This window comes from Zalophus californianus, chromosome 9 (genome assembly GCF_009762305.2).
Source record: "Zalophus californianus isolate mZalCal1 chromosome 9, mZalCal1.pri.v2, whole genome shotgun sequence".
Lineage (NCBI taxonomy): Eukaryota > Metazoa > Chordata > Mammalia > Carnivora > Otariidae > Zalophus > Zalophus californianus.
In genome coordinates this window covers 64391950-64417109 of record NC_045603.1, presented here as the reverse complement: position 1 = coordinate 64417109, position 25160 = coordinate 64391950, and the positions used below count along the sequence as shown (strand labels likewise).

Below are 25160 nucleotides of genomic sequence, written 5' to 3'. Positions count from 1 at the left end.
ACCTGTGTCCGGGAAGAAGCTGTTAGCCAGCTGCTGCTGCATGGCCAGCTGCTGAGGTTTCATGCACATGGAAGGGGGCATGGTACCCATGGGCTTCTGTGCCAGCGCCGGCTGTGAGCTCTGCTGGGGCCCCAAGCCTGCCTGCCCCCCATGCTGCCCACTTAGCATATGCCCCTGATTGGACACCATGGCCATGGATGGGGCCAGGCGCTGCGGCAGGGCATGTGCTGGTGGCTGGGTGGGCATCAGGGGCTGGGCCAAGCCTGGCTGTCGGGAACCTCCAAGTCCTAGGGCAAGCTGCTGTTGGGGCCCAGCCAAACTGGGAGAAGAGCCCTCGTGAGGCAAAGACATGGTCTGGGCAGGGCCTGGTGTGGACAGCAAGGAATGCTGCTGCTGTTGCTGCTGAGCAGGCTGCAGCTGTGCCGAAAGCTGCTGCTTCTTCTGCAGCTCCTTCTTCTCATGCTCCAGCAGGTCCTCGATGAGCAAGGGTAACTCACTGGCTACCAGCGAGCTCTCCATCTTGTCCAGCTCATCCCCGGATGCTGCATGGCCACCGGGCAAGGTCAAGGCCTCACTCTCTAGCTCAAACTTTTCCAGCAGGGAGGACCCTCCTGGGCCACTCAGCGGGCTGGGGGTCAGGAGGTGAGCTGGTGGGCCTCCCGTGGCCCCAAAGGGGCCCTTCTCAGTTGTGTGCCCACTGCTGGAAAAGGGTCCCGTGCCCATCCGGGTGTCCCGGCTGCCCATCACGCTCTGTCCTGGCTTCAGCCCCAGGCCTAAGGAAGTGGTGGCAGGTGCTGGTTCTACTTTGGGGGTGGTAATGGCGAACTGGCAAGGGGAAGGGTGGCGCCCACCTTCCTCCACCTTGGGCTTCACCTCAGGAAGCACCGATGCCAGACGGGGCTCAGACGCATCAGCAGCAGGGGGAGGGCGTTCCTCAGGGCCCAAGGGTACTGGCTCCACCCCCCGCAGCAGGGCCTCCCGCTCAGCCTTCTCATTGGCCGACTCCACCAGCCTTAGGTGCTCATTGAAGATGTCCTTCTTGTCCCCAGTGTCCAGCTCAGGATCAGTATAGGCCAGCAGGTCAAACTCATCCCCGTTGAGCAGGTCATCCAGGTGGGGGTCATTGGTCTCCAGGTTTTCCAAGGTGCCCAGCTCATCATCTCCCTTGGCCACATCCACACCCAGACCCAGGTGAGCAAGCTCTTCATCATCCTCTAGGGCCTTGTGGGCATCAAAGTCATCGTCCAGCTCGGGATCCTCGCAGGGTAACTTCCCAGCTTCCAGGGCCAGAGGAGGAGGGCGGCCAAGCTCAGTGCCTGAGGGGGGCCGGCTAACCAGCTCCAAGCCAGTGGGCAGGGAGGGACCTTTGGTGTGGGGCATTGGATGGAGACTGTTGTTCAGTTCAGGGGCCGGGGGCGCTGACGGTTTCTGTGGGGGGAGGCCAGATACCGCTAGGCCTCGAAGCCCTTCAGGAGCCATTCGGTGGGAGTCCTCACTTACTGGGTAAAAACGGGGCCTCTGAGGGGGGCCCTGACCAGGAAACGGAGCCCCCCCAGGTCCTAGTCCTTTCTGTACATTGTGCCGCAACTCAATGAACTGGGCAGGACCAGATGGACCAGGCACTGGCTCCCCAGGGCCAGGCAGGCGGGTGGGAATTCCCGCCAAGGGGGAACCTAGGGCTTGGCGGCCAAGTTCGGGCCCGGGAGTTGATGGGAAGCGGGTAGACATGGCAAGTCGCACGGAGGTCGCTGCCGTGGCTGCTGCCTGCTGCTGCTGCTGCCACAGCTGCTGCTGCTGCTGCTGTAAGGGCAGGGAGCCGGGGTAGGGCGCCCGCTGATAGAAGGCTTGGGAGCCTCCCACCAGTTGCCTGCAAGAACACGCAGTAGTCAGTATGACGAAACCAGGGCCAAGAGCTAGAACACGGGCTTAGGGCGGCGGGGAAGGATGGAGGTGCCGCAGTCGGAGGGAACGGGGAGAAAGAGTAAGTGGACACCGGACAAGGGTCAGCCACGGGAACACCAGGGGCAGCACACAGCGGTGGTGAAGTCTGTTCCCTCACTTTACCCCGAGGGAACCCCTGGGAGCCTCACCGGTTGTTCACATCCATAGAAGAAGGGGTGGCTGGTGGAGGTGGCCGGGAGAGTCGGTCGTCGCCGGGGAAAGCCCCCGGCCCCACAATGGGGCCACCCAACTTGCTTGGGGGCAGCCCCACAAGGTTACTCTTATCCTAGGAGAGACAGAGGGAGATGAGGGCGGGCCACCGTCAGTACCTTGGACCCCCCCCCCCCGCCCCGGCTCCTTGCCACTCTACCTACCTGGGTCCCGGCGAAGGGGGCCTGGCCTCGACTCAGCTGCTCAAAGGCAGGGCTGCTGGGCTCAGCACCCCAGCTGCCCGCGGGCCCCACTGCTCCTGCAGCTGCCGCAGCTGTCTCCTTCTCCTGCCGCAGGGTGTTGCGCTGGATTTGCTGCCGAATCAGCAGCTCCCGGAGTCGCTGGCGCTGCGCAGAGAACAGACAAGTGGGCTAAGTCCATTCTCCTCCAAGCACAGGGCTGGCACAGGGACAGCAGAGGTATGCGGGGGTTTGCTCCAGGATGTCCACCCACCTGCCGCTGCTTCTCCAGTTCTGTTTGGCTGAGGCTGGACATGCCTGGGTCCTGGGTACCTGGAAGTTCGGGTGCCGCCAAAGAGCTGCCCATTCCAGCCCCTGGGTCTTCTCGCTTATCAACTGGAGAGGTGATGCCTGCCCTCTGTGAGGCTCCATGGGACAGGTAGGGGAGGGATCCATCGGGTGCAGGTGGTGGTAGGACTGATGGGGGACGTAGCGGGGACAGCCCAAAGCCCTCTCCTGTGGACCCACTGCTGGATCCCAGGGGGCTGCCCGATGGGTGGAAGTTCCCTGTGGCTACTGCGTAGTTTGTGCTTTGAGGCTTGCCCAAGGTAGGGCCGGGCCCAAAATGGCTGTTGATCCCATGGGGTGGAGGGAGACCAGGCTGAGGGACGGGGGGCTTTAGGGAAGGCTCCCCTACCGCCTGAGGGAAAGTGAAACGCATGGGAGCGGGGGTGCCCACAAAAGCACCCGTCCCAGGGGACCGGGCGAAATTGGGCGGCTGCCCACTTGGGACCTTAGCATGGAGCTCACCTGCCGGCCCTGAGGGCAGGGCTGCTGGGAAGCCCCCAGCCCCCAGAGGAGTGTGGGCTAGAGGCCCAGCCTTGAAGGCAACTTCAGGGGGCTGGGGTCGGGGTGGCTTATGCAAGGGGGCAAACGGGTCACGGGACTGAGGGCGTGAGGGTGGACGGGAATAGGGATCAGGGGACTGGAAACGAGGGGTAACAGGAGATGGGCAAAAAGCCTCGGCAGACAAAGGACGGGGGGTTAATGGGGACTGGGAGCTGGACTGGGACTGGGGACTGGCGGGCACTCGGGAGAAAGGGTCTGAGGGCAGTGAGCGAGGGGGCAGGGCACAGCAGCTCTCAGGGGGTGGGGGCTGGGGCCGAGGGGTCAATGGGGGCTGGGCATAGGGGTCAGGGTAGGGGCCAGGGCGAAAGATGTCCGAGTGGCCGGGGGAAGAAGGGGCCAAAGCCTGGGCAGGGGGTGGCTCCTGGGGCCTTAGGCCCAAGCCCGGGCTCTGGGGCTCTACCTGAGATGCCCGAGGGGTCAGAGGGGCTTTGAAGACATCAGGTGCCTTTAACTCCAGGCTGCCCAGGTGAGGGCCTGAGGAAGGTGAGTCAACAAAGCCTAGGTTTGGGGGCCCATAGCTAGGAGAGGATGCCCCAAGCTCTTCCTTCTTCACCTCTAGGGCCTTCCGAGACTCTCCAAAAGGCGGGGGCGACAGCAGGGGCTCGGCAGCCTTGCCTCCCCCTATCCCTGGGCTCTCAGGCACAGCCAGGTTGTCCAGTGAGGGGCAGCGAGGTTTGAGAAAGGGGTCAGGTGTGGAGGGCTGGTGCCGGGGGGTGCCAGGTGGGGTAGTGTGGAATTCCCCTGGCTGGCCAGTCCCAGGACGAGACGAGGCGCCCAGCGTCAGGGGCTGCGTGGGGGCCCCAGCCGGACTAGGATAGGGAGGATAGGTGGGTGGTGCCGTGGGGAAGCGGGGCTCCAGAGCGTAGGCGGGGGCCAGTCCAAAGGGGTCCTGCGAAGGCACTTGGGCGGGCACCTGGGGTGGGAGCTTGAGGAAGAGCTCACCGGGCGAGTCGGGGCCGGGCACTGTGCCCGCCGGCGGCTTCAGGAACCCATCCGCAGAGGTAGACAAGCCGGCGGGGGTTGTGGGGCTGCCAATGAAAATGGTGGGGGCAGCAGCGGGAGGCGGACTGCCCAGTGCCCCTGGCTGGGGGGGAATGCGGAGATGTAGGGCCGGTCGGTCAGTCTTACGGGCCATGTCGCCCACCTTGGTCTGCTTGTTGATCTGGCTCTCAGCCTGCTACAGAGGGAGACCAGGCACAGAGCAGTCAGGCTGCTGTGGCAGGCCCTATGTCCCCCACACTCTCCGAGAGGCCCCCAGCTATAGGACTTGGAGGGCACGGCCCAGCCTGGCCCCGACTCACCTTTTGCACCTTGTTGATGCGGTGAGCTGCGCGGTTATCTTTGGCCTTTTGCTGAGGGATACAGGACACAGCCTTAGGCCTACTACGGCTCAGTTTCATGCCCAGCCCCCATCCCTCACATCACTCACTCCCTACCCAGAAGCGGATCCCTTCTGGCCCAGTCGCTTTGGGAGTGGGGAATGGAAAGAATTGAGGTGAATTTCCCAAAGACACCCCCGAGAGCCAGTTCCCACCCTGACTCAGGCTCCCTTCTGTCTCACCAGGTAGGGGGCTTTGTCAGCAGCTGGAACTTTTCTCCAGAGCTTCATGATTTGTTTGCAACGGCTAGACCAGTCTGGAGGCAGAAGAAGTATTTCGTTAGAGGAGACTTGGAAGGTGACCCTTGTGCCCACCACATCACCAGGTTGTTTCCCTTGCCCCCATCCCATGGGTACCTGGGTAATCCTGCTTGAGATTAGGAAAGTTAATGTTGGCATAGAGCACAGGCGAGATGGTGGAGAGCTGGCCCAACTCCTCATCCTTCTCCCAGCGCTGAAGGCTCCGCTGGTTATAGGAGAGCCCGTCGCCCTCACCCTCCGTGGTGGGGGTGGTGGGGGTGGAGGGCGTGGTGCCCCCTGAGCCTGTCCAGGGGCTGTCTGGCTCACCGGGTTCCGGGCTAAAGAAGCCCCCGCGCTCCCTGGGGCGCAGGGGCAGAGAGTCACAGAGGGCAGGGATGCCAAGCCCCACCCCCAGACAAACTGCCTAGAGCCCCCAGGCCACTGCCCTGCCCCCTCAAGGAGGGTCACTAACTAAGGAGCAGAGTAAAGTGTTGCCACAGCAGCACCCAGGAGTCAGGGACTGCCCACAGGGGTTAAGCACAGATACCAACCTAGAATCCAGGAACGGGGACTGGCAGAGGCCCGGGTAGGAGTCCATTGGGCTGCTGGAGGGGAGATTGCCCAAAGGGAGTCCACCTACAAGAGGCACAGGATCAGAGAAAGGGAGCAAGAGGCCCGTCCTGGGGCCAGCTTAGCCAAACCTGGCCACCCAGTCTTCACGCCACTCCCATCCACATCACCTTGAAGAAAGGGCCTCTGCAGCGGTGTCCGGCTGCCGTCTGGGCCAGGGGTCCCACAACCCAGGTGCTGCTCTCGTTCAGAACCCAGAACATCCTTGAAGAGCTGCTGTAGGTCCTTGGATTCCATCTTGGGCAGTTCTGTGGGGGGATTGATGAAGGATGCCGCTGAGGAAGACTGGGAATTTGAGGGGACACCACAGGGCTACAAATGGCCACGGTCAGGGAAGGTGGCCAGCACTCCCCAGCAAAGAAGTTGTGCAGATGGCAGTCCCACGGGTAGGACCTTGTCCTTCTCCCACAGAGGACCCCCACACACTAAGAGTGTGAGCCACAGCCTCACCTTCGGTGGGAATCCTATCTAAGTCAGAGCTAAGCATCCCTTCACCCGGAGTGCCTGGCTTCTCGGGGTCACTGGGCACTGGGGACGCCTTGACGCCACCATCTTCAGGCCCTGCAATTGCCAGAAGAAACCCATCAGCCAAGGACAGTGTAGAGGCACCAGCCTGGCCACCCTGAACCACAGGGGGCATGACACAGTCTCCAGCCTCCAGCCCAGATGGTGCTCAGGGGTAAAACGTGTTGACAGCGGCCAATCCAAGACAGGACACAGTCCTCCCAGCAGCTCTTACCTGGTGTATCAGCCTTGCCCTCGGGGCCACGGGATTCTTCATCTGCAACATCTGGACAATCATCTCCTGTGAGCAATAGTCCCCGCTCCAGTCAGAGATGCCTGGCACTTGATGCCCAGAATGGGTCCCCAGCTCCCCAGGCTGGGGCCGTACCCACCCCCAATTCCAGGAGACAAGCCCATTCCCTACTATATTCCCTCACCAGCTCCTAACCACAGGGAAGTTGGATCCCTTCAGACCACCTCACCCCGAAATGACTGACCTTTCTGTGAGGTGGGGAGCTCCTTCCTATCTGAGCCTCCATCCCCCTTGGCTTTGGGGGTTCCTAGTCCAAAACTTGGCCGGCCCACCCCAACTGCAAAAAGGGCCTTCCGGCTCAGGTCCAGCAGCTCCTTCCCAAAGAAGGCTTCCTGCAGGAGAAATAAGAGAAACAAGCTTCTTCATGGTCTGCAGGGCAGGCGCTCCCCTCACCCCACAGAGCCTAAGACCCACCTGCAGATAAGCAGGGAACATGTCTTCCAGTTTGCTCTTCTTGCGCCCTCGCCGCTGCTGCTTCTTCTTCTCATCCCCATCAGCTAAGCTCTGGTCTACAGGGCCCTCAACAGGCAGGTCCACAGGCATCACTGGGAACCGAAGGGGAGGTGTCAGCCCCTCCCAGGCATGCTGTGCTCCTAACTCGGCTGAGGGATGCTTTCTGCCTACTCTCCCCAACGCCAGTTGGGCCCACCACCCTCTCGGCCCTAGGCGTGAGCCCTCACCTCCCGGGCCTCCCTGGCAGTGCCCCAGAGTTCCTGTGATCCCCACCTTCTCCCAGGCCCCACTGGAGCCCTCACCCGTCTCACCCTCGTCGGGCTGCCCATCCCCACTCAACACCTCCGTCTGTGCAGCAGGCCCTTTTTTCACACGTGTGTGGGATTTCCGCTGTCGCACCATGAAACCACCGATGCCTAGGAGGAGGCACAGCGGAGACTGAGAAGCCGCTGGGGACCTAGTGAGCTATCTCTCACCACGCACCTCCCCATCCCAGGACCTCACCAGGCCGATAGGGTTTGCGTTTGCGTTTCTTGCTTTCCTCGGTCTCCTCTCTGCCAGGCTCCACATCAGGGCTGACGGGGCCCTCCAGTTTCATTTCGCATTCCATGTGCTCCACCCCACCTGTGGATGGGGACGAGAGAGAGGGAGAGAAAGAGAGAGAGAGAGAGAGAGAGAGAGAGAGAGAGAGAGAGAGAGAGAGAGGAAGATCAGAGGCATGGACCCTTTTAACCTTGTCATCCTGCCATCCAAGAACAGAGAGCCCGGTGCCTTGCCACAGAGGCATCTGGCAAGACCAACGGTGGCTTGAGGGGGACCGGGAGTGGCAATGCTGCCCCCCCAACACCTCACTCTCACAGGTGCCTTCCCGTTCCTTGGGCACTCCCTGAGATTCCCCAGCCTGACCTTCACCCTTGAGCAGCTCATCAGCGTCCAGGTCCCCATCCTTCTTGTCATCAGGGCCAAGGGCATCTGAGGGCTCAGAACCCTCTAGCCCTGCCTCGCCCGGGAGGCCGAGCCGTGCCCGCCGCTGGCGCCGCTTGTGCAGGGGTGACATGGTCAGGTTACGCAGCACGGCCATGCCCGTTTCGGTCAGCCACACGCCCTCGAAGCGGAAGTACTGAGGCTCTGCACAAAGGGGAAGAATGTGTAACCCCTGGATGGAGGCCCCAGAGAAATGAGAACTCCAAGTTCCAGCCTAAGTCCCCAGCTGGGACAACAGCAGCAAAAGACAGACCAAAGCGAATGCTGGGGTGTGAGGGCTGGAGAGGACAGGCCACCGACGGGTGCTGAGGCCTGAGATCTCCATCAGTGACCCAGAGGGGTTCACAGAGACGGCTACTACAGAAGCCTGACTTTGCTCATGACTAACACTAGTTCACCAAATACATTCTCTAGCTGCCTGGGCCTGCCCAAGGCCAGCATATGGTGCCCCAGACGCCAGGAGCAGTGCCCACATCATGCTGGAGGAGGAGGTGGCCCCAGCCTCCTTCACTGAGGAGAAAAAGTTGTGTTCTGTGCTCTCTGGAGATGAGATTCTGGCAGTGCGAAGGCCATGTTGCCTAGTGGAATGAACTCTGCCTGGGAAAATGGAGGCCTTGGTTCTCATCCCAAGTTTACCACTAATCTACTGGGATCACCTTGGGCAGGCCACTCAACCTCCGAGGATCTTAGTTTCCTCCTCTGAAAATGAGGAGATGAAGTTGGGGGGCTGGAGCTGGACTAGACGGTGTCTAAGTCTCCTCTGGCCTTGGCATTTCGGATTTCTGTGACTCACCTGGCTCTTTCACCTTCATAGGCACCAACTCTGGAGGGGCCACAGGCGCTATGGAAGAGACAAGCAAGCCAAGGCCACTTGAGGCCCTGTCCCAAAGCAAGGCACCCCTGCCCCTCTCCCCAGCACCTGGGACTCACCAGCAGGCTTTACCACGTAGGGCTGGCAGGAGACACAGTCAAAGCCCTCGTCAGCCGCCTGTTCCACATCATCCTCCGTGAAGAGGCTCTCGCAGCCAGCATGCATCCACCTGGAAGAAGGGAGGCAGGAAGAGATAAATCCAGACAGTGCAAGGATGAGAACAAGGAAAAGGCCTACATAAGGAGGGAGGGGCGCCCTCACCGTTCACAGTGGCGGCACTGGATTAGTAGGTCTTCTTCCACGTACGGGGCGTGACAGATAGGGCAGGTCACCAGGCTGGCACAGGGCCCGCAGTGTGTGTAACTATTTTGCCATTCACAGTGGAAGCCAGGGGAGGCGGCCCCACACTGCATACAGGACACACACCTGGTGGGAGCAGAAAAACAGACCTTCAGCACCTAAACCTACCCAAGGCAACAGAGACACCTTCACACTGAGAAGCAAGCAACCAGCCCGGCCTTCTAAACCCAGCCTCTGTCATGTTAGCAACATCGCACCCCTCCAACATCTCTGGCCCAGGCCCCTCAAGAGCCCGGGTCTCCTTACCACTTGCACTTCCAGCCACCCTTGGGCACAGTGAGCAGTGGCGGGTCCAGGCAGTACGTGTGGTAGCTAATGTCACAGTCATCACACAGCAGCAGGCGCGAGGGGTCCGAGGCTTGGCCACACACCTCACACACAATGCACTCCACGCAACGCCAGCCCTTTAGTAGCATCACCTTGGTGATCTGGTGTAGAAGATGGCAATGCCTCAGGGTATGACGTACAGGAGAGGGAAGATCTCTTAGGGGAGGCTGGGACTTACCATGGGTAGGGCTGGAGGACCTCGGTGCCCATCCGAGCACAGGAAGGCCGCGCAGAGCACCCTCATCCCCAAAAGCAGTGGTTCTAAACTTAGGCTCCCGGGGACCCCCACCGACCAGAGAACAACCTCACCCAGCCACTGCTTCATTACAATCTTTCACTAGCCAAGTCCCCAGAAAGACTGGGGGTAGAATTAGGTTGTATTTCCCCCAATTTTTCTTGAACATTTAGAACCCGCTACTGTTAAGAATTAATGAACATTAGCAATCAACAAGTTTTAAATCGACATTAACGAAAACCCCAAAACAAGTGATCACGCTTGGGTCAAAAACAGTGCTTTCACCTTGTAAACATGTGCTTTTAATTTTGATTTTATACTTTATCTCCAGGCCATATCATGTTTTCTATTAGTAAAGCTCTCACAGCTTATACAACAGATTCAATTATACCCCTAAATCATGGTCTACCACCAAGAAACGTAATAAAGACCACCACGATTTCCAGAGTACTTTGCCCCAAGATGAGTTGGATAACCACTAGTGGCTGATAAATAACTTCCAGGACCAACAGCCACTTTAAGTAGTGTGACCAGTCGTCAACTATACTCGAATTTTAAAATTAAAACAAACATGGGACGCCTGGGTGGCTGAGTCAGTTAAGCATCTGCCTTCAGCTTGGGTCATGATCCCAGGGTCCTGGGATCGAGTCCCGCATCAGGCTCCTTGCTCGGCGGGGAACCTGCTTCTCCCTCTGCCTGCTGCTTCCCCTGCTTGTGCTTCCTCTCTCTCTCTAGTAAATAAATAAATAAAATCTTAAAAAAAAAAGGTAAAACAAACAAACAAAAAAAAACGTAGTGTGACCAGAACTGGGGCCTAAGATAAGAAATAACTGATCCCATTCCCTGGCCCAGGACTCTTGGGCCTTGAACTCACCTTGCTGTTGACACAGTAAGGGTGATAGCACTGAGAACACTGGGAACAGGCAAGGAGGTGGCCCTCTGCCCCCCGGCCAAAGCTGCCACATACCACACACATGTCCTAAAGAAACACACAGAAACCCAAATGTCCAAACTGGTCTCCTCATCTCACTCAGTCCCAGTGAGCAACTACAACACTAATCTGAAAGGAGGGAATCAGGGAACCAAAAACCCACCCCCCGTCGCTAGGACACTTAGCCATCATGGGCCTGTTCCTTCCTAGCATGCCTAATCTGAATTGGTACATCCTGACATGGGTAAAAGGAAGGAGAAGTAAAAGGAAGGTAAGAAAAATAAAGACTGGTCAGGATGAGAGAGTAGCTTGTCTGACAAAAGTCTATCAGCTTCGAGGTTATTCAGGTGAGGACGTACATTAACTTCCCTAGGCCATAACCTCCGATAGGGCAGAGACCATGTCTTGCCTTTTTCACTGCTATACCCCTTGCTCCTAGCTCAGTGCCAAACTCAGAGGAGACGCTAAAGAGAAATTTGATGGACGGATAAACAAATGAGCAACATGATGCCGAGTCACTGTTTTCTCATTAGCTGGATATCCCCAGAAGTCAGTCCTTGGTTTGGTTTTCCTCATTTACCCTCCCACCAAAATACGCACACCCAGTGTCGGGTCTGCTGGGTCTCGGTGCTGAGGACGGGACTGCCCCGGTCAAGCATGGTACCTGCATGAGGACAAACTTGTCTGTGTTGGAGAAGAGAACCACAGTATTTTGCATGGTGTCGTCATCGTCGTCTTCTTCCTCCTTGCTGGGAGAGCTATCGATATCAGCAACCTTACAGGCAGAGAGTTGTGGCAAGTGAGGCAGCTACATCTGCCCCCACTAAGCTGCTTTCCTCTTTGGTGTTGGGGGAAGGAGGCGTGAACCCCTGGCTAGGATGAAGGCCAGGAGCCAGCACTAAGAAGCAGAAGAACACCCCAGCTCCCAAACTGGGGCTCAGCCCGACAGCAGAGATTTCAGAGGAGCCCGGGGGCCAGGTGGACAAAGGAGCGCAGACAGAGCTGGACGGGCCCTAGGCTAGCGGGCAGGTAGGTGAGCGTGCAGGGGACTGGCAGCGTTTAAAGGGTGCTTAATCTTGAAGGGGCCAGCTGAAGCATGTTTGGGAAATGGGAAGCCTCTCCTTACTACCAGAGTCTCAATGGAAGAAGTAGTTGATTTTAGCCGGGCCCGTCCTCTCCCACGTCCTCCATGAGCTCCTCCACGCGGCCGGCGTCTTCCTGGGAAACTACTACTGCGACCCTGAGTGAGGGAAGAGGGTGGTTACAGTGGCAAGTCGGGAGCTCGTGATCCTGCAGCGTGCCGGGGCCGCGCGCTTGGGGGTGGGGAGAGAAGAAACGAATGGACAGAGCATAAGAGTTATTGACAAGGCCCAGGAGTCCCAGTCAGGGCAGGGCAAAAGCCAAGCTCTCAGACAGCAACAGGTAGGTAGCTCCGGCTCAAACCATGCCCCTGTCCCAAGGAGAAAGAGGGGCCAACATGGCACGAGGAGAAACACGCTGGCTAGAGAGACGTGAACTTCTAGTCCTCGCTCTCCTACCGAGTGACCACGAACCCGGGCAATTCACTTCCCCCTCTATGTATCAGTGTTCCCCTTACAGAAGAGGACGCACCAAAGGATCTCTGAGAGGCTAGGACTCAATAAGCCAGGCGGGAAGCTATCAGGGACACAGGGCTACACCCCTGACAGTGGCATCACGTTGACCACCACCAGTGGCCGGATAGCCTCTCACCTGTTTGATGCGGGAACGAGCTGGGGAGCTGCGCCGCCTCCCCTTGTCCCCCTCGGCTTTGCCTCCGCCAATAGCTGTCCCAGCATCACACAGCAGCGAGTCATCAGTCTCTGGCAGCGAGTCAGTACAGAGCCGCAGGGAGCCCTCATCTCGGGCTGGACTAACGTCTGTAGATACCCCCAGCTCCATGGACAAGGAGCCGCCCCCCTCGGGGTCGGGAGAGCCTAGCAGGGGCTCTGAGCCAGGAAAACTGGCACTGGCATCGCCCTGGCTCAGATTAGAGATCTCATTAACGATGTCGGATTTGATGAGAGCGGGTGGGGTAGGGGCCACTGGTACACGTAGCCCCTCTTGCTCTTCACAGGGTGAACCCTGCCCTGCCTGCTTGCCTTCTGGGCCATAGACCTCCATAGGGGTCACAGGGGCCAGCTCCTCGGGGTCCAGGAGCACAGGGGAACCCTTAAGTTCACCAGCCAAACTGCCAGGGGTCTGTCCAGCCTCTGCCTGTGAACCAGGAGTGTCAGTCCCATCCAGAGGGGCTGTGTCTTCCCCCAGACCAGAGAAGTCATCCAGAGCTGGGGCAGGGCTGGGTGCAGGGCAGGAAAGGTTCCCCATGGGGGAGGGGACAGGACTAGTAGGGCTGGGTTCCAAGGCTGGACACTCAGGTTCTGGGACTTTCTCAGTCTCCATCTCATGCGGCTCAGCCTCATCTGAGACCTCCACTGCCTTCTCCATGGGACTCAGCGGGGAGGGAATGGACAGTGCCAGAGCAGGAAGAGAGCCCTGGGAAGGAGGGGAGTTTTGGGGAGGCAGGGAATGCTGGCGGAGTGGAGAACACCGAGAGGGAAGGGGCTCCATCAGGATGGGAGAGGCTGGTCCCATTGGGGAGCCTGGAGATGGGGGGAGGATCATAGGGGGTACAGGCTCAGGGTCAGTGCAGTTAGCTTCTGGTGGTGGGCTGATGGGCGTCTCAAGGATGGGGGCAGCCAACGGCGACTCAGGGTCACTGTCCCCTTTGGCACCAAAGGGGTACTCTAACTCCCCCAAAGGAGACAAAGCCGGCGGGGCCACAGCCGTGATAATGGGCGAGAGCGGAGGAGGAAGAGGATCTGGAGAGAGAGAGAAAAAGGGAGGCTTTTAGATTAGATGTGCCATAAAGGATTAAGACTGTCCCAGATAAGAAGGTATTAACATCCCTTTACCTGGTGGCATCAGCTGAGGTGACAAGGATGGCTCCCCGGATGGGGACAACGGCAACTCCTCAGGTAGAGGGGACAGAGGTGGTTCCCCAGGCTCAGACAGGGCCGGCTCTCCAAGCAAGGGGGATAGAGGTGGCTCCCCAGGTGGGAGGAACAAGGGCAATTCCTCAGGTGCAGGGCATAGGCCTGGCTCCTCAGGGGGCTCTTCAGGTCGAGGGGACAGGTGCGGTTCCTCAGATCGAGGGGACAGGCGCGGCTCCTCAGGCCGGGGGGACAGGCGCGGCTCCTCAGGCACGGGGGACAGCTGCGGCTCCTCAGGCACAGGGGACAGGCGTGGCTCCTCAGGCCGGGGGGACAGACAGGGCTCCTCAGGTCCAGGGGACAGGTGCAGCTCCTCAGGGGCAGGGGACAGGCATGGCTTCTCAGGCCGGGGGGACAGACGCGGCTCCTCAAGCCAAGGGGATAGACGCAGCTCCTCAGGCGCGGGAGACAGGCATGGTTCCTCAAGTGCAGGGGACAGGCGCGGCTCCTCCGGCCGAGGGGACAGGCGCGGCTCCTCCGGCCGAGGGGACAGGCACAGCTCCTCAGGCGGGGGGCTGAGTCGTGGCTCCTCAGGCAGTGGCAACAGGGATGACTCCTCTAGCGGCAGGGTCACGAGTAAGTCCTCCGGTGGTGGAGAAGCAGGTGAGTCTTCAGGTGGCGGGGAAGTGGGTGAGTCCTCAGGTGGTGGGAATAGGCGTGAAGCCTCCGGTGGTGGGGACGTGGGAGATTCCTCGGGTGGTGGGGACAGGGGAGATTCCTCAGGCGGTGGGGACAGGCGTGACACCTCAGGCAGGGGGGACAGGCATGATACCTCAGGCGGGGGGGACATAGGTGAGTCTTCAGGTGGTGGGGACATGGGCGAGTCCTCAGGTGGTGGGGACAGACGTGATGCCTCAGGTGGTGGGGAGAGGGGAGACTCCTCTGGTGGAGGGGACAGCGGCGATTCTTCAAATGGTGGGAACGGACGGGATGCCTCAGGTGGTGGAGACATAGGAGACTCTTCGGGTGGAGGAGACATGGGTGACTCCTCAGGTGGTGGAGACAGGCGAGATGCTTCAGGTGGTGGGGAAGTGGGCAACTCCTCAGGTGGGGGGGATAGGGGAGACTCTTCAAACGGTGGGGATAGGGGTGACGCTTCAGGTGGTGGAGAGAGGGGTGTCTCAAGTGGGGGAGATGGGGGTGACTCCTCTGGTGGAGAGAATGGTGACTCCTCCAGTGGAGAAAAAGGTGATGATTCAGGTGGAGGAGACAGAGGAGACTCCTCAGGCGGTGGAGAGAGGGGTGATTCCTCCGGTGGCGGGGACAGGCGCGATGCCTCCGGTGGTGGGGACGTGGGCGATTCCTCAGGTGGTGGGGACAGGGGCGACTCCTCAGGTGGGGGCAGCAGTGGCATCTCCTCATTTAGGGGGACCTCCAACCGGGGCTCAAGTTGGGCCCCTGCTCTCCCTGCAGATATAAAACACTATGCTCCCACCTAGCCCAGCTCTACTTCATAGAGTAGGCGAAGCAGACACTGTCCCTTGCCACAGAACAGACAGGAATTATTTTCAGGGACCCTCAAACCCCACTCACCTAGTGGTTTGGCTTCACATTGCAGGGGCCCCGGTTCCTTGGGTTGCATAGAGGTCATGTGCCCACCCTTTGGCTGCCCTTGGCATGCAACGTACAGAGCTTCGGGCTCATCAGTGGGGGTATCGCCAGGCTCTGGGGGTGAGAACCTGTAGAGGGTACAGGGGAGCAGGCACCGTGGCTCTCGTCAACTATCAACTCCTAGAGAGCACACCAGGGCAGGGCGGGAATACTACAGATCATACTGCCCACCTTGGGGCTCTCCTCTCAAAGTCAACTTGCTTTCACATGTCCCCTGCGGGTCTCAGTACTTCCAAACACCCCTCCCTATCTCTTCCAGTCCACACTACTTACCTGCTACAGACAGGGGGATGCTGCTCAGCAACAGAACTGACGAGCTGTCCTCCCTGGGCTTTGTGACAACGGTGACAGAGTGAGTAGTTTTCATACCACTCAGAGTTGGGATTCAGCTCTGCTGAGCCTGCCCCACAGGCCCGGCATACCCGGCATGCCTAGGGGAAGGAAGCGGGCAAAAAGAGGCACTGGTCAGAGAGCAGCCTGGAGGAGAGTGCAGGACTCTGCACCACAGAGAAACAAGAGGCTGTAGGTGGGCAGAATTAGGGAGAGGAAGGCTGAATCGGGGGATCTTCACCTTGCACTTCCAAGAGTGAGCAGGCAGTTCCTCCATTGGTGGTTTTAGGCAGAAGGTATGGTATCCTTTGTCACACGTCTCACAGACCAACATCTTAGAGTCATTCCCAGGTTTCCTGCAGGGACATGGGGAACATAACAGGGTCCTTCCTCCCCTCATTTTCAACCCTAAGCCCTGCTTCGCTTCACCTAAGGCTTCTCTCCTGCCCCCCACTTCTTACCTGCAGGCTTGGCACACTTTGCATTCCGGGCACTGCCAGCCAGCACGCTTGCGGGCGGTAAGAGCAGTGTCCAGGCAGGCCCCGTGATAGTGATGCCCGCAACTGGTACAGAAGAACAGGTCACACAATTCCCCTGGCCCCTCACATACCGCACAACGAGCCTCCTCTACAGTGGGAAGAGACAGAGGACGCGGGTCAGCTATGGATTCCCTGCAGGACTCAGCACAGCGCTCTCCACATAACAGACATTCCAGAGGACACAGAATGAACAAGCAACAAAGAGTTGAGTATCTGCCTAACACATGCCAGGCACTCTTCTAGGCACTGCGGACGCCACAGTAAGCAGGACAGGCAAGAAGTCCCTGCGCTCCCAGGTTCGCCCCTATTTCCGTGGGGCACACAGATGGCGCTGTGCAGAGCACCCAGCCCCCGGGGCACACCTGGCCCCTCATCTGCCCTAGGGCCAGAGGGCAGGGCTTCTTACCCAGATGTGCAGCCCCCTCACTGTGCTCCGGGCATAGCAGCTGCAGTGTTTTCATGGATAGGAAGGAACCGCTGGCAGTCGCGCAGGGGAAGTGGTAAAGCCGCGCACATCCGGGGGAGCGGCAAGGGATGGAGGCACCGAGCCGGGTGCAGTGGGAGCAGCGCTGCCGGGGTGCAGACAGAGTGTCAATGCCCGCCACTCTCTCCCGAGCAACGGGTCGGCCACCAGCCCCGCCTGTCTCCCCACTGCCCTGCTCAGCCTAGGCTCTCAGAAGCCCGCCAGCCCGGCCGGCTCTGCCCTCTGCCTGGGCAGCCCCTCAGCTCCAGCCACACCTGTGAGATTCCTGAGAAGATGGCCTTGTCCACACCACATAGCTCTGGGCCCTCCTGCCCCCACACGCCCGCCGACCACGCAGCACACCAGTGGTGAGCCCAGCAGGACCCTTCACGATGGAGAGGGGTAAACAGAAAGGACAGAGTTAGCAAACGAGTAACCACTGGCTCAGGACTGCTCAGCCCATGCCCCCCTTCCTGCCCAAGTTGGCCACCCCACCTCCCCTCACTTACCTCCAGGTTCTCCTAGGTGGGCAGGTGTCAGGCCCTCCGGGAAGCCAATCTGTGACAGGTCCTCACTGGGCAGCGCTGCCTCGTTGGGCCCTGGGCTCCCCCCAGGGGACACCACTGGACACTGGGGCCAGTCAAATGGCAACTCAAAGCGCCGTAGTTCCCGCTGCCCGTGTAGACTGGGCTCCCCGCAGTTACAGAGAGCACAACGCCGCACTGGACCCCCACTGTGGACATACAAGCATCAGCACCATGCCGGGCCCCGGCCCAAAGGCAACCCTAACATCCCCGTGATTTGGCATGCCTATGACTCCCAAACACTCAGCTTCCTAAATCTTCCTCCCTGAAAGCTGAGCTTCTCGGGCGCCTGGGTGGCTCAGTTGGTTAAGCAACTGCCTTCGGCTCAGGTCATGATCCTGGAGTCCCTGGATCGAGTCCCGCATCGGGCTCCCTGCTCGGCAGGGAGTCTGCTTCTCGCTCTGACCCTAACCCCTCTCATGTGCTCTCTCTCATTCTCTCTCTCTCTCTCAAATAAATAAATAAAATCTTTAAAAGAAAAAAAAAAGAAAGCTGAGATTCTCAAATCAAATCTCTGTATGCCTTTATATCCTCATTTCCCAAACTAGTTACCTGCAGTCCTGGGGAGGCTCCTGAAGCCTAGGACCTCCAGAACTGGGCACAGAGACCTCCCCCACATGTGGGTTGGGAAGGTCTGGCTCAGTGGTGCCTGACTCCTCAGAGGCTGCAGGTCCATCAGCTGAATGAACAGAGAGAGAAGCATACATCAGCCATCATCCTCTATATGATACTAGTCCACTCATCAGACCCTGGAGATTAACCAAAACCCTTGGTAGATCACAGTGATGGCAATTTGCCTTTTGTTCCAAAGAACAAAGTCCTTCAATTACCTGTTTATTAGGCAGACTTAGCTTCTGTCCTTGTGTCAGGGCCCGAAACCTAAGGTTGCCTAGGAAGGGCAGAAGGCTGCCAGCAAACCCAGAATTTGCCCTACTCACCTGCCGGTTCTGAATCTTTATCCTCACCAGGCGGCTTCTGGCTGTCCATCCCTCTCTCCGACTGGGCAGGGCCCTCTCGGGGAGACCTGTCGGGAGCCAAAAAGAAAGATCTATATGTCTAGTAAGTCTCCCCAACTAAACACTTTTCCCAGAATCCTAGAAGGAAAACAGCTATACCTAACTAGACTTTACAGAAAATCGAGAAAAGCCACACCTACAAACTCCTGTTCTAGTAACCAGGAAAGTCTTTCTCCTTAACCCTTATCCCACTGCCTACTTCTTCCCCAGATAAACACCTACCATATTCTCCCACTCTGGATTCTCAGGGGATCCACTCCCCTTTCCCCCTTCCTACCTCCTGCATGAGAGTTCCCAGGGCAATAGCACCCAACTAGAAGCATATCCAATCTATATCTAGTACCACCCGTTGCCTCAGGTCTGAGCTCTTGGCTCCTGGTGAGCCCTATTCCCTGGCTTTTTTCTTCGGATCTCAAGTCAGCTACCATCCTCGACGTATGTCAGTGCCAACCCAAGGGTAGCCATAACCCAAGAAGTCTGAGTCCAGTCAAAATCCCTCTCCCAGAGACAGAGCCTGAGGTCTTGCAGGATGGAGAATACATCACTGAAACTAAAGCCCAGCTATGGATGGATCTCTCCCACTTCCACAGGTTTCAACGACGAGATTCCAATCACAACAGAAGAAACTCCCCAATTCCCCCCCACTGCCCATCCAAATCCAGCTCAGACCCCTGCTGTGACTGAGCTCAGGATCTCACCCAGCCTGAAGGCCTCAGGTCGTTGCCCTTAGCAACGCCAACTGCCCTTCCTCCTCAGATGTCCCTAGTAGTTAACAGAAGTGGGCCTTAAGAGTTACTGAGCATGTGTAGCCAGGCTTGAGGCTAGGCATGCTGGGAGTTGTAGTCTCAGGAAACACACTGCCACTTGGAGGAGTTCTAAACCGGGGAGGACACAGCAGAGCAGAGTAGCTTCCTTCCTCTTCCGTCAAGCAGGGTTTCCACACACACTATGGGGGCGGGGGGTAACGGTCCCCTTTTCTACAGTATGCCTGCCTATATCAGAGCCAAATGAAACACACTGAAGTTATACCTAAGAAGGTATGCCCACCCTTTAGGCATATTTTCCTAAACCCCAGAGGGAACTAATAAGCACAGTACAAAAAAGAGAGAAGTGAAGAGTTACAGAGGTGAGGAAGAAGAAAGACATCTTTTAGAAGAAGGGAATAAAGGGATAGGTGCGAGCAGCTCTTAACGGGAAGGGTAGGGGCGTAAGCAGAGAAAAGAGTGCAGAGTGTTCCTAAGGATTGGGGGTGGGGGCACGGGAAAGGGGAAACCCCTAAAACGACTCTAAATAAAATTTGAGAAATTTCTCTCTCCCACCTTTTCCACTCCTCTTTTTTAACCAGAGGGTCCACACCAACCTTAGTAAGGACAAGCGTCTCTTCCCAAACCAAATACCCCAGTGGTCGACCACTGGGGCTGAGTGACTGGGGCAGATGAGATGGGGGAACCCTCAAAGGGGCCCAGGATGGGTAAATCAATTACCTAAGAACCACAATTATCACTCCTCTTTCCCTGAGCGTACACTCCATTTCCAGAGACTGGCAACACACCTTCTGTGACTTATCACAGGAAAAGAAGTTTTGTTTTACTTTTTTTCCCCGCCACACTATCAGAATCTACTAGATTGGGAAAGATACAATGTTACCTCCATTCCCAGGTCATCTCTTTCCCAAACCTGTCACACAACCACACCTGAAAGGAAAGTAGGAAGGTCATCTGGCCAGCTCACAGAAAAGTAGCTCTGGGACTTCAAGGGGCCCTTAGAAGCCACTGTTGGGAAGCAGGGGTTCGAAGTCAGGGCCCCAGCCAGGTCCCTTTTCCTATTCAGTCATTCAAGGCCTGACCACACCCAGAGACTTCAAAGTTGCCTAAATGTGTGCACCTTACAGTACCTTACCACTACATGACCCCAAAGATCCTCCACCAGCTCTGCTCTCACAGTTAAGGCCAAAGGAGTCACAAACAGTAAGAAATAAAAAGCAACAGTGATAATACAGGAGGTGGGAGGAGGACTGCCTCACACAAGGCCAGAGGGACAAATTCCTCTGCCCTCCCCCGAACGCAGCCCTCTCAAGCTGGTGAGGCTGGCACTGCTCGGGGAGGTACAGAAACCACCTTTGTCCAGCCTTGGAAGACAGAGTACCAACATCCTCCAAAGCCAGAGCCTCACTCATGGGGCCATGGAAGATAGATCAAGCAGCAAAGAGTAGAGTATCCTCCAAGCTGTACCAAAAAGAATCTAGGGGTACCTCCAAGAAGCCTGGACTCCATTTCTCTACCCTGCAGTCTAGCACCTGCACCCCAATGCTGAGTCCCAGTTGCCAGGCCCCTGAACGGATCAAACAAATGAAGACCACAGGTTCCCCTGTCCCATCTTTCACAGCCAGAAATCACACACACACACACCCAAGGGTTTTTTTCCCCTGGATCTAAATTGGGTTAATACCTAGCTAGGCTTCCTCTGGGAAACTAGAGATCCCAGAGAAGTACAGATCTAGGGAGTAAAACAGTGCTGGCTTCCCTTAGTCCTGGGCCTAAGAGGCCCAAAACAGCAAGGAAGAAGACATGGATTCGTCTCAACCCACTCTCCCCCACTGCTTCCATCCCAGATCAATAGCTTTAACTCCATTTTCCCAGCCAAAGGGGAAATGGAGGCTTGGGGAGGTGAAAGGCTGAAATAGGCCCTTGAGTGAACAGCTCTTCTGTAGGACTCAGGACTTCCTGGTTCCCAGCCTGAGAATCAAACCACACCTCTCCCCACCCCCATTTTAGGCCAGCCCTCCAGGAAAAATCCAAATGGCAATACTGGCCCTGTCGACCCTCCAGACTGTCTCTGGGTCATCCTGGGGTTAGCCACAGCTTACAAGGAGAGGTCCCTCCCAAGGAAGTTCTTTGGGGCCAGACAACAGGAGGGACGCTCCTGAGGAGGCAAAGGCAGAGAGATGGGTGACAGCTAGCCTCACTCCACCACCCCTATAGCACCTCTCAGCTCAGGGTTACCACCCAGAAGTCTTTCAAGAGCAAAATCCCTATTTTCTCCTTTCCAAGACCAGGCCCAAAGGGAGCTAGCCTATGTATGTTGGAGGGGGTGGAGTGAGGGAGCAAAACACACCAGCCAAATCCCTGCTGGGCAGCATGACAGCTGTGAGAGGGGCTGTCCCAGCCCAGGGCCCAGAGGCATGAGGCTCATGCTGCACCCTTCGTACACTCACATACACACCCCTTCTTCCCCCAACACCTCCTGCCAGGGTTGGAAACACAGGCTTCAGCAGAAACAGCTCTGAGCAGGTCATTTCTCCTCCAAAGAGGGACAGGCCACCCTATTCTGCAGGCTTGGGACAAGATCAGAGGACCAGTTAACATTCCCTGATTGAAAAGGGTTGGAGAGGTCTGGGAGGGGCCTGTGGGATTGGCCAGGGACTTATGGGCAACCAGCTCTCCGCACCAGGCCCAGAGAAAGCGGGAGACAAAAGCCATTTTTTTGCAGCCCACATTCGCAGGGAGCAAATCTCAACAGCCTCCTCTATAATCCCCTAGAGATTATGTCCATCCCCAGAGGAGGAGAGGCAAAGCAGGCTAAGACAGCACTAGGCCTCGCTGGGGTCACTTTGCCAGGCAGGGGCAGTTTAAAGTTGAACAGCAAGGCCAGAGCTGCCCCCAGCCCCGCCTCCTACTCGCCCTAGCCACCCCCTTCATCACACTAGTCAATTTCCACACACTCTCCCCTTTGCACAGTGAAATAAGGCCTGGTGAAAGACCTAGGGTTCCTGGAGTCTCCCAGAGACTGCTTCTGGGTGCCCGGATGGGCAAGAACAACCTTAAAGTCCAACCTGGCATTAAGTCTGACCTGGCAGGGGCACTCTATCCTCCCTCCCAAAGTTGTTCTGTTCCCAAGGCCCACAAGGAACCCTGAGGGAGAAGCAGCCAACTGGGATTGGTGCTGGCATCAGGGCCTGGGTCCTAGTTTAGCAGAGCTTCCCCCCAACACAAAAATAAACAGGCAGAAAGGCGATCTGGCCAGGTTCCCAAACTCCCGTGGTTCCCTGAACCCCCAGTCTTTAAAGAGGCACAGCCCAGACACCAGGCCTCAGTTCTGCCCCGGCGACTGGCTCAGGTTCCCTTGACAGACCCTGCCAAAGGAACCCTCCTCAGCTCTGGCACCCCTTTCTCCAACCTAAAGGCCAGCTCCGGCCAAGATAGTCCATCTGGCTATGCCCCCAGTCCAACCCTTTCTGGGCCCTGGCCGGGCAGACTTCACTCACCTCTTCACAGGGCGATCCAGAAATCCTCATCCGAGAACATGGCCAGAGCCCGGGCCGCTCCCCGACCTCCAACCGCCAGAGCGATCACAGCCGCCCCCCGCACGGGGGGGCTTACGGGGGCCAAGAACGGTAAATCCAGGTCGGAGTGGCCACCCTCCTCCCCCCCCCCCAAAAAAGCAAGAAGCCAAAGAAAGGTTCTCTGCCTCGGGTTCCAGCAGTTTAGGTTTCCATGGACAGCCCCAGGGCGGCGAATCCCGAGCGGACACAAAGAGAGCACCGGTGGCTTTGATCTTGGGCGAGCAGGCTCCGCATCCGCGTCGCCGGGCGGCCTCTCAGTCCTAGGGCCGGGCCAGCGCCCCGGCCGCCCGCGCCGGGCTCGGGCGGAACGTCGAGGCTCTCCAGATGGAACGTCGAGGCGCCTCCCCAGCAGCCCGGAAGGAATGCCGCGCCGCCCCGCGCCGGGCCCGGATGGAACGTGAGACCCTCGCTGGAGCGCCGAGCCCCTCTCCCCGCCCGGGCCGGCGCCCCGGGGCCGCGCGAGCTACGGCGACGCGGAGCCGGCGGGGCCGCGGGGCTGAACCTGACACACACCCAACGCCGGGCTCCTCGACCCCGAGCGCTCGCCCTCTGAGGCTTCGAGCCCCCCACCTTCTGCTCCCCCCCCCCCGGGGAAGGGAGGAAGGTAGGTGGGCGAGGAAGAGGAAGGGGCGGGCGGTGCGAGCCCTCTGCCCGCTCCCCTCCGGCCGCTCCAGGCCCGGCGCTCGCCTCCCTTCCCCTCTGGCCTCGGGAGCTGCCCCGCCCCCGGCCTGGCCGGCTCTGATCGGCGGCACCCCTTCGACCCCCGGCTGGCTGTGATCGCGGGGGGCCTAGAGGTGCATGGCCCAACCCCGGCTCCCGGCACCGGGGGGTCAGGAAACTGAGCGGAAAGTGGGGAACGAGGCAGCCATTTGCAACCGGAGAGGAAAGTAGTGCAGCGCGGCGCCGCTCCGCCTCCCCCCCTCCGCCTCCTGTTCGGCCGGTAGGGTGGTTCCTGCGAAGGGGCTATTTCCTGGCCCAAGATCTCGGCAGCGGTCGTGGAGATTCGGGAAGCCTCCGGCGCGAGATCCGGGGGGGCCTTTTGCCTGGGGAACCCCACTCTAGAAGCGGAGAAAGGAGAAGACGCGGCCCTATTTTGTGTTGGAGCGGAGCGGCGGAGGGATACGGCCCTCTCGGAGGAAAGGTTGTGACTCTGCAGTTCTACGCACACGCTGCGGGATCCCTCCGCTTCGGGTTAACCCCGACTGCGCCGGGCCGGCCACTGTGCAGACACGTGGGAATGAAGCCCCCCTCCTCTGCGCCCCGGCCCTGGACCTGCCTCCTTCACCGCCCGGCTGGTGAAACTAGGACTCCGGCCACTTTCTAGTTCCGTTCCCTTGCAGTTCTCGGCCCCTGAAACCACCTGCCCCCTTGCCTTGGCCAGGGGCAGTCTTTCGCGGGAGGGGGATGGAAGAAGAGCCAGGAGATTGGCCGCTGCTCTGCATCCTGGGAACTGGAGTCCGCAAATGGAGAAAGTGAGGCACGGCGCCTGGCGCTGCAATGGGTGGGTTCTTGCCACGTTCGGGGGCCCGAAGGAAAGCGGGACGAGTACCTAGTCGTTCCTTCTGGCTCTCAAACCCCCTCCTGAGGAAAGAAGAGTCAGTGCCCACACAATCACCACACACACACCTCCCCCATCAAAACATAAATGTGGAATTTCCTTCCTTTCCCGGGTGCTCCCACTCCGACCCCCAGTCTTTCTCTCGGGACCTTCAGGCCCTGTGTCCCCTTTTCTAGTAAACAGAAAGGATGGACCTTGGAGCCTTGTTGCTACCTGGCCGGAGTGCTGTTACTCTAGACAAGATCCCAAAACACTACTTGCAGGCATTCCCCCACACACCCCAATAAGTCTGGGCAAGAAGGGATTGGAATGCCTTTTCTGCATTAGCTGTAACCACGGCTGAACAGAACGAGACAAATTAACTATGTGCTAGATACTTAATATATTCTTAGTTATTTCTCACCCTCGTTATGAACTAAGTGGAATTAAGACTATGATGATGAGATTGAGGCTAAATAAAATAGGCAAAATTTCCCAACGGACCACATCAAGTGACATCCATGAGTCAAACCAATGGCCATGTTTTTCCTAGGATTATATATATTTATATAATAAAAAAAATTTTTTTAAGGAGGATGTGAAGAAAGAGGCAAATCAGGTACAGGGCTGGTTTTGTGGGAAAGGGTTTACAGTGTTGTCCTATAGAATTTTCGGCAATGATGGAAATGGCACTAGAGCTACACTAATTTGGCTTAGCCACATGTAGCTATTGAGCACTTTGAAATGTAGGTGGTGCAACTGAGGACCTTTTTGTTTAATTTTAATACTAAATTAAAACTATGTGAAATGTGGCTTCCATATTGGACAGTGCAGAAAACCTAAATCCCTACCAGTCAGGTTCATAGGAGGGATCAGAACTAGGCATATCCTGTGCTAGTCACACAGTGGCATCATATACCCTGCACTGACCATGCAGTTCTAGTTCAGCAAAAAAAGTCCAGGGGCGACCCACACCTGTCCCAGCTATAATGAATAAATTAACTGAGACAGGTTGGAAAATGGGGGTGCGTGCCTGGCTCAGTCAGTACAGCACACTCTCTACCTTGGGGTTGCAAGTTCGAGTCCTACATTGGGTGTAGAGATTACTTAAAATCTTTAAAAATAAATAAACACTTTTTAATTTTAAAAAAGTTGGAAAATGGAAGGTCCCTCTCTACTCTATACCCAGAGGCCGGGAGGCTGACCTTCACCAAAAACACCTCCCATAACACTATAGCCACTGTTTCTTAAGGGTTTATTAT

At 57.8% G+C, this 25160-nt stretch overlaps 1 protein-coding gene across 11 annotated transcripts in view; it reads right to left on the bottom strand.

Annotated features, from left to right (window-relative positions):
• The window catches only part of KMT2D (lysine methyltransferase 2D), a 41565-nt gene extending 16452 nt beyond the window's left edge, over positions 1 to 25113 (bottom strand). For 2 of the 11 annotated variants that reach the window (XM_027593480.2, XM_027593484.2), the window contains exons 1-35: positions 22284 to 25113; positions 17942 to 18027; positions 17556 to 17682; positions 16929 to 17152; positions 16695 to 16804; positions 16363 to 16525; positions 15879 to 16044; positions 15659 to 15773; positions 15361 to 15518; positions 15010 to 15155; positions 13399 to 14883; positions 12197 to 13305; positions 11592 to 11705; positions 11130 to 11240; positions 10409 to 10513; positions 9219 to 9400; positions 8874 to 9038; positions 8672 to 8781; positions 8535 to 8582; positions 7664 to 7885; positions 7262 to 7381; positions 7060 to 7173; positions 6719 to 6849; positions 6489 to 6636; positions 6227 to 6292; positions 5938 to 6048; positions 5598 to 5735; positions 5409 to 5493; positions 4975 to 5216; positions 4801 to 4874; positions 4541 to 4591; positions 2605 to 4416; positions 2316 to 2498; positions 2091 to 2227; positions 3 to 1867 (exon numbers count right to left, since the gene is read on the bottom strand). In XM_027593480.2, the coding sequence (XP_027449281.1) occupies positions 3 to 1867; positions 2091 to 2227; positions 2316 to 2498; positions 2605 to 4416; positions 4541 to 4591; positions 4801 to 4874; positions 4975 to 5216; positions 5409 to 5493; positions 5598 to 5735; positions 5938 to 6048; positions 6227 to 6292; positions 6489 to 6636; positions 6719 to 6849; positions 7060 to 7173; positions 7262 to 7381; positions 7664 to 7885; positions 8535 to 8582; positions 8672 to 8781; positions 8874 to 9038; positions 9219 to 9400; positions 10409 to 10513; positions 11130 to 11240; positions 11592 to 11705; positions 12197 to 13305; positions 13399 to 14883; positions 15010 to 15155; positions 15361 to 15518; positions 15659 to 15773; positions 15879 to 16044; positions 16363 to 16525; positions 16695 to 16804; positions 16929 to 17152; positions 17556 to 17682; positions 17942 to 17990 (10186 nt within the window). In that variant the 5' untranslated portion in view covers positions 17991 to 18027; positions 22284 to 25113. Of the gene's footprint in view, positions 1 to 2; positions 1868 to 2090; positions 2228 to 2315; positions 2499 to 2604; positions 4417 to 4540; positions 4592 to 4800; positions 4875 to 4974; positions 5217 to 5408; positions 5494 to 5597; positions 5736 to 5937; positions 6049 to 6226; positions 6293 to 6488; positions 6637 to 6718; positions 6850 to 7059; positions 7174 to 7261; positions 7382 to 7663; positions 7886 to 8534; positions 8583 to 8671; positions 8782 to 8873; positions 9039 to 9218; positions 9401 to 10408; positions 10514 to 11129; positions 11241 to 11591; positions 11706 to 12196; positions 13306 to 13398; positions 14884 to 15009; positions 15156 to 15360; positions 15519 to 15658; positions 15774 to 15878; positions 16045 to 16362; positions 16526 to 16694; positions 16805 to 16928; positions 17153 to 17555; positions 17683 to 17941; positions 18028 to 18717; positions 18765 to 22283 lie in introns of those variants that run through there. The other 9 variants (XM_027593487.2, XM_027593488.2, XM_027593485.2 and 6 more) reach the window with 8 other exon arrangements.
• Positions 25114 to 25160: the final 47 nt, after the last annotated feature.